General features: G+C 40.0%; 1 protein-coding gene across 1 annotated transcript in view; it reads left to right on the plus strand.

Annotated features, from left to right (window-relative positions):
• SPMAP2L (sperm microtubule associated protein 2 like) overlaps positions 1–12,582 on the plus strand; it is a 66,581-nt gene that overhangs the window by 42,047 nt on the left and 11,952 nt on the right. The window contains exon 6 of the mRNA XM_022563439.2: positions 872–983. Coding sequence (XP_022419147.2) covers positions 872–983 — 112 coding nt within the window. The remainder of the gene's footprint in view (positions 1–871; positions 984–12,582) is intronic.

Here is a 12,582-nt window from a genome sequence, read left to right on the forward strand (position 1 = left end):
AGCCAGAAAGTAGATTACTAGTTCCTAGAGGTGGGGAGGGGCTGGGGAGGGGGTAATAGGATGGGATTTTAATAGGTATGGGATTTCTCTTTACGGTGTTGAAAACGTTCTGAATTTAGGTAGTGGTGATGGTTGCACAATTTTGTGAATATTCTAGAAAACATAGAATTGTACACTTTAAAAGGGTAACTTCTATGGTATGTTAACTATATATCAAGTTTTAAAACTAACAGACTACCCCTAGAGGGTAATCATATTTATTTGAGAAAACCTTTTTCCATATTAGGTTTGTAGGTTTGTTGGTTGATAGGTTTCTGTTCTGGGAAAGGAGTATGTGGGGAAACCACCTATGATAATCGGCCAGGTTGCTGGGAGTTATGTCCAGCGCTATCTCAAACTGCACTGCAGAGGAGACTGGCCATCACAGGGGGTTCTTGGTAGTGACTGGAATTTTTATCTCAGGGTTTTAATAGGAGGTTTTGGTAGGAAGTGAGGTGTTTTTTAAACTGCAAGTCTCAACCTATCAGTGGATCATGAAATCAATTCCAGTTGTTGTTTTTATGAAATCAAATGAAATTTTAAAAATCAGAATGCATTGCCTAGGGAAAGCATCGTTTCATCATCATTTTGTTTCAGATACACAGATTTACATATATTGTATCACAATATAAAATGTACTTCTTACTGTGGATCATAGTAAAACAACTTTAAGAAACACCAATCTAGTAGAAAGAACACTAATGATTATGGGAAAAGATGTTCCTAAGATAGAAACAATAAATATAATTGATTGAAGGTTGATTATAGCAATGAAGAATGCAGTTATTGTTCCTCCAGTGATTATAATATTTCATGTTCCATTTGCATATAGGCCCTTCAGTGATTACTTAAGAGATTCTCTTCAAATCTCTGATCCTTCTCCCCGGATATTACAACTCGCAATAGCCAAAGTCACAAATCCAAACTATGTTCCTCCAAAAAGCGTAAGTGGGTCCATGTGAAAGAAACAGTTCCTGATGCACTTTGTAACATGTAGCATGTTTGTAACTGTAATGTGCTCCCCTCTTATTTCTAGGTGTGTATTTTCCTTTTCTTCATGTTTATTTTCCCCTCTTATCAAATGAATTTTTCTGACTATCTGCCCTGTGCCTAATGTATCAGTCAGGATTTGATGAGAGAAGCAGAACCACAATGCATATTATAGAATTAACCTTAAGCAATTGTGGGAGCTGATGAGAAGTCTATGGAAGACTGTTACAGCAGCTGGGACTTGGGTCTGGTCATAGATCTAGAAGAAATGAGAGAGACTAGAGGTAGTTCAGCAGTCCCCTAGAAGATATTTACTTCAGGAGAGGCAATTACAGGAGAGTCTTGCCTGTTCAGACAAGGGAGGAAGGGCTGATTCTATTGGTAAGGAAGGCTCAGGTATGTTCAGGGTTTCAAAGTCCCCCCTTCATTGGAATGTGTGCCCTTATGTTCCGATTCCAATTTTTAAGGTCCAATTCCTTCTCAATCATTGCCCTAACTTTAATATAGGAGACCATATAAGTTTGGGAATTCAATTTGTGCTGTAATTCACCCACTCACAGAATTAGATTTTGGGCTTGGTTTTGAGAATTTTCAGTCCTGTGACCATTAAAGATAAGGGTTTATTTTGGGTAAGTCACAAAAACTTTCTGGTCCCTTAACTATGCCTTAAGGTGGGAATTTAAAGGCCTGAGCTGGTCATTTCTTTCCTCAAGTTCTCCAGTGCACTTAGAAGCAATGAGCCAACCTCTCTATACCTCTTTATTTCACTAAAATGATCTCTGTCAGGCAGCTGCTTGATTACCAAATCTTGCTTTCTGTTTTGTCAGTGCATGCCACGGATTACCAGTGTCTTTTTTTTTTGTTAAACGACTGGCAATAGGATCATTAATAGCTTTAAATCTAATCTGCTCAGAAAACAAATTCCAGATGGTCTAGAACCAGCACAGGTATACCTCAGAGATATTTTGGGTTCAGTTCTAGACCACCCCAATAAAGCAAATATTGCAATAAAGCAAGTCACACAAACTTTTTGCTTTCCCAGTGCATATAAAGGTTATGTTTACACTACTGTAGTCTATTAAATGTGCAATAGCATTATGTCTAAAAAAACAATGTACACACCTTAGTTAAAAAAATACTGCTAAAAAATCTTAGCCATCATCTGAGCTTTCAGTGAGTTGTAATCTTTTTGCAATAGTAATGTCAAAGGTCGCTGATCACATATCAGCATAATATAATAAAAATGTAAAAGTTTGAAATATTGTGAGAATATTTCTGACACAGAGATACAAAGTGAGCAAATGCTGTTGGGGAAATGGTGCCGATAGACTTGCTTGATGCAGGGTTGCCACAAAACTTCAATTTGTGAAAAACGCAGTATCTGCAAAGTACAATAAAACACAGTATGCCTGAACAAAGGACCCATCCTTAAAGTTCTGATCTGGTTATCTGTTGCTTTATACCAAACCACCCCCAAACTTAGTGATTTTAAGCAACAGCCAGGGGGGAGGAGTCAAGATGGCGGTGTGGGAAGCTGCGGAGTTAGCTCTCCCCACAACTAGGGCACCTGCTGGCCGCTGGTGGGGGACTCTAACCACCAAGGAGACGGGAGGAAACCCAGAGTGAACCAGTAGGATGTAGGGGGACTGAGGGAGGAGAAGTGGAGGCCAGAGAAGATCGGCACTCCTGAGGCCGGGGAGATCAGGAGAGGCAGGCGGGAGGGACTCTCCGGGAAGAGCGGGAGAGGAGCAGCGGGTGATCACCTGGCCCACTGGGGCCACAGAGCCTGCTGAGCTCCCAAGCTGGTTCCCTCCCTCCAAAGCCCCATCCAGGCTGCGTGGGCCCTGGGGGCATAGGAGGGAGGCCAGGGAGATCAGGAGTGGCAGCGGGGAGGGGCCATCCAGGAGAAGTGGGAGAGGACCAGAGGGTGATTGCCCTGCTCACTGGGGCCTGGGGAGACTGCTGAGCTCCCAGGCCAGTTCCCTGCCCTCCAAGGCCCCCCCCCATTGGTCCTGAGGGCATAGGAGGGAGGCCAGGAGATCAGGAGAGGCAGGCGAGAGGGGCCCTCCCGGACCCCAGACCGGAGGAGTGGGAGAGGAGAGGAGGGAGTTTGCCCCGCCCACTCGAGCCCGGGAAGCCTGTTGGGCTACCAGGTGAGGTCTCCTGCCCTCTGAGACCAGGGGTAGGGGGCACGCCTGGGCCCCTTCTGTTCCTTGAGCCTAAGCCCCACCCCCACAGCCCCCAGGGCCTTTTCCAGCCCTGTGGTTCCTGAGCATAGGCCCCACCCACCACCCAAAACTTGCCCTTGCTTAGGCCCCGCCCTCAACAGCCAAGGCCTTTACCACCTCCTTTTTTTTTTCTTTTCTTTTTAGCATTCAGCAAGTATTATTAAAATGAAGGGAAATTTATGGATGACACTTTGTAACAATCAGGAACTGTTGATTAATAAAGTTAGTTCGTTATTCTCCTGAAACCTAGGCAGCAATGAGAATTGTCAGACGGATCATTTTACTCATTATTTTTGATTAATGCACCCAGATTCTCTGACTCTGAAGGGAAAAAAAAAAAACCTCCTCTTTTTCACTATTGTGGTACTAACATACCTTCCGGTTGTTGATTCATCTATTTTTGCATTCTTTCTAACATATCTGTTAGTTTCCTAATTTTATGTTTTACTTTGTTATTGTTTGTTTTTTTTTTACCACCCCACGTGGCTTGCGGGATTTTTTTTTTTCGGTACGCGGACCTCTCACTGTTGTGGCCTCTCCCGTTGCGGAGCACAGGCTCCGGACGCGCAGGCTCAACCGCCATGGCTCACAGGCCCAGCCGCTCCGCGGCGTGTGGGATCTTCCCGGACCGGGGCACGAACCCGTGTCCCCTGTATCGGCAGGCGGACTCTCAACCACTGCGCCACCAGGGAAGCCCTATTTCGTAGTCTTTTAAGTTTAGTTTGGAATTTTTATTATTCTATTTATAATTCTAGCAGGTTTTTTTTGGTTGTGTTGCGTCTTCGTTGCTCTGTGGGCTTTCTCTAGTTGCAGTGAGTGGGGGCTACTCTTCGTTGCAGTGCGCGGGCTTCTCATTGTTGTGGCTTCTCTTGTTGCAGAGCACAGGCTCTAGGCGCATGGGCTCCAGTAGTTGTGGCATGCAGGCTCTAGAACGCAGGCACAGCAGTTGTGGCACATGGGCTTAGTTGATCTGCGGCATGTGGGATCTTCCCAGACCAGGGCTCGAACCTGTGTCCACTGCATTGGCAGGCGGATTCTTAACCACTGTGCCACCAGGGAAGTTCCAATAATTCTAGCAGTGTTTTTTTTTGTTTTTTTTTTTGCGGTACGCGGGCCTCTCACTGTTGTGGCCTCTCCCGTTGCGGAGCACAGGCTCCGGACGCGCAGGCTCAGCGGCCATGGCTCACGGACCCAGCCGCTCTGTGGCATGTGAGATCTTCCCGGACCGGGGCACGAAACCGTGTCCCCTGCATCGGCAGGCGGACTCTCAACCACTGCGCCACCAGGGAAGCCCAATTCTAGCTGTTTTTGACAATGACTTTTAAGAGTCCTAAATAATGCTTGATTTGGTTTCCAAACTTAATTAAATACCTTCAAATACTTTATAAATACATTAAATTTGATTTCTTTTTAAAGTATTTTATTTCAACCATCTACATTAACAAAACCTTCTCAAATATTAAATAATTATTAAAAATCTAATACTTTAAACTTATAAATATAGTGAACCTGAAGTTTTTTAACGTTGTAAGAATTGATACTGACTAAGGTTCTTGGACTCTTTAATCAATAGAAATTGATAAGAGGCCAGATGAGAAATTCAGGTAAGGCTTTACTGGGACTCGTGCTATAGCAGGAGGGAGGGAAAACAAGTAACACATGCCCTTGCTCACTCCCTGAGAGGAGGCAAGCTGGTCCCTTAAACAGGGTGAAGATAGGGGCCAATAGGTGGATCGGGCTGGGGGGTGGCATACGTGGTGGGCCCACCCTCTTGGTGGTGCTGGGTACAGGGATCATGCATAGTACCCTACTTTTTCTCCTGGTACCTCAAAAGTGGCAGTTGGGTTTTGGCCTTTTTGTATGTTCTTATTGTTCATAATTTGCCCCAACTGCGCATGCGCGCAGTTCTTTTTAGTCTCTTTTAGTTTATTTGTATTCTGTTGCTCCAGGAGGCATTTGTCAAGGTGGAAGCACTACAGTCAAGGGTCTCAGGTCCCAGCCAGTCTCAGAATGACATAAATTTAAGATTTCAACTTAATGTCATAATTCTAAACAGTTACTCTGTTATATATTTCAAATTGCAATTGTAGTGTTATCACTCTTACAGGCCAACTTCTCTTAAAACATATACCTGCTTTTTATTTTTTATTTATTTTTATTTATTTATTTTTTTGTGTGGTACGTGGGCCTCTCACTGTTGCGGCCTCTCCCATTGCGGAGCACAGGCTCCAGACACGCAGGCCCAGCGGCCATGGCTCACGGGGCCCAGCTGCTCTGCAGCATGTGGGACCTTCCCGGACCAGGGCATGAACCCGTGTCCCCTGCATCGGCAGGCGGACTCTCAACCACTTCACCACCAGGGAAGCCCCCTGGTTTTTATTTTAATAATATACACTTATTTTTTGTTTTAACAATAATTTCAAATTTACTGAAAATCTGCAAAAGTTCAAGTCCATTGGCTTTATCATTCTCTCTCCTCCGTGGTGTGTGTGTGTGTGTATATTTAATCTTTTCCCTGAATCATTTTTGAAAGTTAATGACAGACATCATATACCCCTTTTCCTCAGTACTTCAGTGTGTGTTTCCTAACAAGAGGACATTATCTTATATAACTACCATACTGTTATCAAGATCAGGAAATTTAACATTGGTATAATACTATAACTAATCTATGGTCCCTGTTCAAATTTCATCAATTCTTGCACATATTTATTATTAAGACAAAGTATTAATTCTATGATTTTGATTTTCTTAGGTTTTTGACAGTTAATTCTAAATCTTCTCAGAGTTTAAAAATAACACACGCTCACAAAAGAAGTCAAGTTACTATTACAGGTACCTGAGGTTACTTGCCACCAGAGACTTTGTATGGGTACACTGTAGGAAGTCCTTTTACCTCTATGAATGTCATACCAAGTCTCTTTTTATAATAGCTGTTAGGACTACAAAACTTAAAAAGAAAGGGGTTGGTTTCATAGCTCACTTAATCCATAACTATTTTAATGAGATCTATTTTATTATAAAATTAATATTTTGTAAAATAAATAATTAATATATTATGTGCAATAAAAAAAAGGCAGCCCAAATAATGCAAGTGAATATGTAAATAAAAATCACTTTTGTTGTAACACATTTTCGAACTTTATGTGAATCACCTCAAAAATGTTCATACCCTTGATTCAGTCATTTTACTTCTAGAATTTTTATTCTCAGAAAATAATCAAGATTGAGAATGATGGGGGAGAGACATGTTGGTATAATGACCTCATGGATTAGGAGAAATTTCATTTCTCCGATTATTAATAAAGTCACATCGTTCTCTACATTTATTTGCCATGTGTATTTTCCTTTTCTAAATTTGTCTGTTCATGGCTTTATTTTTCTACTGGTCTGTTCATTTTTTATTGATTCACAAAATTCTTTACATCTTAGGGATATTAATCCTTCATCTGTTATATATGATGTGCATATTTTTCCCAGCTTGTAACTTGAAAGTTTGGGGTTATAATTTATATAATAATAATATATATAACATACTAAAATTATAATATATGTATAAAATTTTAAATGTATAGATCTTGTATAGTTTAATAAGCTTTTAACAAATATATATACCCATTCATTAACCACCATAATCAAGATACAAGAATAAGTATTATTCTTGACTGAGAAGCCCAAATGATCTTTTCTCTTTATTTTGTTAATGTGCAGACTTCTGTGCATAGTTGCTTAGAGTTGTTTTTTTGGTTTTGTTTTGTTTTGTTTTTGCGGCATGTGGGCCTCTCACTGTTGTGGCCTCTCCCGCTGCGGAGCACAGGCTCTGGACGCGCAGGCTCAGTGGCCATGGCTCACGGGCCCAGCCGCTCCGCAGCATGTGGGATCTTGCCGGAACGGGGCATGAACCCGTGTCCCCTCGGACTCTCAACCACTGCACCACCAGGGAAGCCCAGACATTATGAATTTGATTTCCTAATATTTTAGTGAGGAACTTTGCATCTATGTTCATGATGGATAGTGATCTATAGTTAAAAATATATCTGTTGAGTTTTGGAATTAGGGTTATGTTGGTCTTGTAAAATGAGTTGAGAAGTATTTCCTGCTTTTTTATTCTCTGTATATTTGTGTAAGATTCATGTTATTTCTTCCTTAAATATTTGAGATAATTTACCCTTAAATCAATCTGGGCTTAGTGTTTTCTTTATGGGGAGGTTTTTAATTATGAATTAAATTTCTTCAGGTATTCCTTTAGGGTATAGGTCAAATCAGATTTTTTATTTCTTCTTGTGTCTGTTTTGTATTTTAAAAGAATTTGTCCATTCTTCTATGTTGAATTTATTTGCATAAAGTTTTTAATGGTAATATATATATTTTTCTCTTTAAGAGCTTTAAGATATATAGTGGTGATGCTTTAATTCCTGTTTGTTAATTTGTTTTCTCTTTTTATTTCTTGATCAGACCTGCTAGGGATTAACAAATTAGCTTTACTAATCTTTCCAAAGAGTCAACTTTTGTATTTGTTTATTTTTTTCTCAACTGTTTTTAAGAATTTCTTTTACCATTTCTTATAGAGTGGATCATTCAGTTTTTGTTACTCTGGAAATGTTCTTATTTTATTTTTATTTGTAAAGGATATGTTTGTTGGATATGCAAACATATTTTAGGTTGATAACGCTTTAGAGTATATTTTCATGATCTTCTGGCCTCCATGGTTTCTGGTGAGATGCCAGCTAAAATTATAATTTTTACTCTATATTTAATGTGTCTTTTTCCTTTGGCTATTTTAAGATTTTCTCTTTATCTTTGGTTTTTAGCAGTATGGCTAAATTTGCCTACATATAGTTTTCTTGGTATTTGTCCTACCTGTGGTTCCCTGAAATTCAAGGATTTGTGGGATGTTGCTTTCAAATTTTTCCATAGTTCTGCTATCATTTATTCAGACTTTTTTTCTGTGTCATTCTTTCTCTGAGGCCTCTAGTTATACCTGTGCTATATCATCATATTCTATACCATAGATCACTGAGGTTGTTTTATTTTTTTTCAATATTTTTCTCTATATGCTTTATTTTAAATAATTTATATTCACCTCTACTCAATGGCATCAGTTCTTTTTACCACAATGAGCAATCTTCTGTTAATCTCATCCAATGGATTTTTAATTTAGATGCTGTGTTTTTCAGTTCTTGGATTTCCATTTGGTTTTTTAAAAATATATATAATTTACATATTTCCCTTGGACCTTTAATCTCTTCACTCATTGTATCCATCTTCGGACCCCATTCAAGTTTCACTTATTTTTCCTCTATAATATCCTTTATAGAGGAATAATCCAGTTCAAAATCATGTGTTGTCAAGTATCTTTAGTCTCCTTCAGTCTGGAATGGTTCTTCAATCGTTTTTTGCCTTGTTGACCTTGAACACTATTGAATATTACCATCCAGTTATTTTATAGAATAGCGGACAAACTGAATTTGTCTGAATGTTTCTTGTAATTAGGGTAAGATTATGAATCTTTGGTGTTTATTCACATACATACACACATTTTCATCTATATTTATTTCCATATCGATTTATATATGATTTTTCACCTTTACCTCCAATTCTGATCCAACACTACCGAGTTCATTCTTTTCCTCCCTTGCCTTATTTGTAATGCTTGTCTCTGAAAGTTAAAAACCTGGCTCCCATTACCCTTAATACATGTCCTCTCTGTGTATAATCATTCCCCCATCTCTGCTGTCTCCTCTTTCTGCATATGGGCTCTTACACCCTGCACTATGCCACTCAGTCTCTGACACTTCATACTGGGAGGCCCCTTCCCAAAGCTCTGATCTCTTACTGGTATCTCTGATATCTCAATCCCTCTTACTTGGTCGACCCTTCTCTTGATGCTCTGGCCCTAACATCCTGCTATGGGCCACTGTGCCTTCTCCCTTCCCACCAGACTGAGACACCTACCTTGCTTTGCTCTCCCAAATGATCAGGAAGGGGCGAGGATGAACTGCTTTCCTTCTTTCAGGAGTCTTATCCTGTCTAGTTTCTGCCTACTTCTGATTTCTTTCCAGTGCCTTCAAAGAGTTCTGTTTTGTTTTGTTTTGTTTTCAATGTTTTATTCAGAGTCTCTAACTGTTATAGGCAAGAAAATTAGTTCAATACAAGCTACTCTGCTATTACTGGAAGCAGAATTCTAATTTGCCTTTTAATTTTGTTTTGGTTATCTTGAGGTTAAAATTTTATGTGTGGTAAAACCCATAATCTTATTATTTTGAGGTTTCTTCCATTGCTTTATGATTAGAAAATTCTACCCCAAAAGAATTCAGAAAATCACCCCCAGTAGTGTGCTTGTACTGGCTCACAAGAGCTGATGGTACACATCTCTTTCTAACTTTGCATTTAGTGCGATCCATCACCTTCATAGTTTGAAATTGACCATGGTGGGAATTTTTACACCATAGAAATTGGCAAGCACTACAAATCAGTCTTTTTTCTCTGAGGAGGTAACTGTTAAACATTTACCAGCACACCACTGTTTTCCTGTAGTATTTTTGTGGTTTCTTTTTATTTTTAAAGTAGATAATTCCTCAACTTATTTGAAGTATATTTCTATGTAAAATATGGGGTAAGAATCTGCCTCTCCCCCATGATTGCCCCAGCCTTTATTTGTTCACTGCCACAGTTATTATATACCACAATGTTATTTATACTAGGGCAACGGTTTTCAAAAATGTGACCCAGGTATGCATAAAGTTTCCCAGAACCTTTTAAGTAATCTGCAAGTTCAAAATTATGCACAAGTAAAAGGTTCATTCAATGTGTAAGATAGGCAAATGGATTTTATGGTAATGGAGTATGAAACGTTCCTTGACAGTTTCAGATTGTACATTGCAACTCTTATGGGTTTTTTTGGGGGTTTTTTTGCGGTACACGGGCCTCTCACTGTTGTGGCCTCTCCCGTTGCGGAGCACAGGCCCCGGACGCCAGGCTCAACGGCCATGGCTCACGGGCCCAGCCGCTCCGCGGCATGTGGGATCTTTCCGGACCAGGGCACGAACCCGTGTCCCCTGCATCGGCAGGCGGACTCTCAACCACTGCGCCACCAGGGAAGCCTGCAACTCTTATTTTTAAGAAACTACCCTTTGTCAAGTTTTATTTTAGTATCAAAGAAGAATATCCACAATTATCTGAAAAAGCTGTTGAAATATACTCTTTTCCAACTAGTACGGGGAACTGGATTTTCTTCATATACTTCAACCAAAAAACAGTGTCTTCTTAAACCAGATATTAAAGAGATTTGCAAAAATGTAAACATATCAGTCTTGTCACAATTTTTTTTGTTTTGGAAAATATAGTTCTTCGTCATAAAAAATATTTGTATTTCCATGTAATGGGTTCTTTTTACTTGAAATAATAAATGTTCTTAAATGTCTCAGTCTTTGGAAGCCCTCAGTCACTTTTTAAGAGGGTAAAGAATGTTACACATCAAATTTATTCAATTAAAAAAAAGTGTAAATGGGCTCTAGACCAAAAAAATTGAGAACCACTGTATTAGATAATATTTCTGAATTCTCTATTTGGTTACACTGATCTATTTTTATGCAAGTATCATTTTGCTTAAATTATTGTAAATTTAAAAATATTTTAGGGCTTCCCTGGTGGCGCAGTGGTTAAGAATTCGCCTGCCAATGCAGGGGACACAGGTTCGAACCCTGGTCCGGGAAGATCCCACATGCCACAGAGCAACTAAGCCTGTGCGCCACAACTACTGAGCCTGCACTCTAGAGGCCGGGAGCCACAACTACTGAAGCCTATGCACCTAGAGCCCATGCTCCGCAACAAGAGAAGCCACTGCAATGAGAAGCCCGGGCACTGCAACGCAGAGTAGCCCCCACTCGCCACAACTAGAGAAAGCCCACGTGCAGCAACAAAGACCCAATGCAGCCAAAAATAAATAAATAAATTTATTTAAAAAAAAAAAAATATATATATATATATATATTAGAATAGGGTAGGTTATGTATACCCTTTACTTCTTTTGGCCATAACTTTCTTATTGTCCTTCTGGCTTCCCGCTTCAGTCTTTCTCCCACATGCCTGACAGATTAATCTCCAGCCCTGACCATGCTTCCTCTCCAGTGAAAAGATTTCATGGTTCTTCGCTAGCTGTGAGCAGTGCCCTCCACATCTAACGTAGTTTCAGATGTATTTGCAAGCCTGATCTCACTGCCTGACCAGACACAATCTGCTCCATGCCTCCTTGCTTCTGTGTCCAGACATTCCCTTCAATCTTCCTTCCTTCATTCTCCCTATCTTTTCTCCTCCCTCTACTTGTCAGAATCTGACCCTTCCTTCAAGGCCCAGTTTAATATCTCTTTAGCCATGAAAAGAGAATTCTTCTTGGATTCTCCCACATTTCCTCTGATATTCCTCAAAACTTTATTCTCTTTTATGGATATCAAATAATCAGTGATTTGCTTATAGGTTTATGATTCCTTCTAAGTTGAAAACTACTTTAAGGAAAGGTACTGGTTTATTATTCTTTGTTTTTTGTTTTTTTTTTTTTGTCTCCCTCCCTCCCACCCTCCCTATCCCACCCCTCCAGGCGGTCACAAAGCACCGAGCTGATCTCTCTGTGTTATGCGGCTGCTTCCCACTAGCTATCTACCTTACGTTTGGTAGTGTATATATGTCCATGCCTCTCTCTCGCTTTCTCACAGTTTACCCTTCCCCCTCCCCATAGCCTCAGGTCCATTCTCTAGTAAGTCTGTGTCTTTATTCCTGTTTCACCCCTAGGTTTTTCATGACATTTTTTTTCTTAAATTCCATATATATGTGTTAGCATACGGTATTTGTCTCTCTCTTTCTGACTTACTTCACTCTGTATGACAGACTCTAGGTCTATGCACCTCATTACAAATAGCTCAATTTCGTTTCTTTTTATGGCTGAGTAATATACCATTGTATATATGTGCCACATCTTCTTTATCCATTCATCCAATGATGGACACTTAGGTTGTTTCCATCTCTGGGCTATTGTAAATAGAGCTGCAATGAACATTTTGGTACATGCCTCTTTTTGAATTATGGTTTTCTCAGGGTATATGCCCAGGAGTGCGATTGCTGGGTCATATGGTAGTTCTATTTGTAGTTTTTTAAGGAACCTCCATACTGTTCTCCATAGTGGCTGCATCAATTTACATTCCCACCAACAGTGTAAGAGGGTTCCCTTTTCTCCACACCCTCTCCAGCATTTATTGTTTCTAGATGTTTTGATGATGGCCATTCTGACTGGTGTGAGATGATATCTCATTGTAGTTTTGATTTGCATTTC

The sequence above is a fragment of the Delphinapterus leucas genome, chromosome 5, assembly GCF_059928025.1.
Source record: "Delphinapterus leucas isolate spDelLeu-1000000601 "Yukka" chromosome 5, BTC_Dleu_Yukka2, whole genome shotgun sequence".
NCBI lineage: Eukaryota > Metazoa > Chordata > Mammalia > Artiodactyla > Monodontidae > Delphinapterus > Delphinapterus leucas.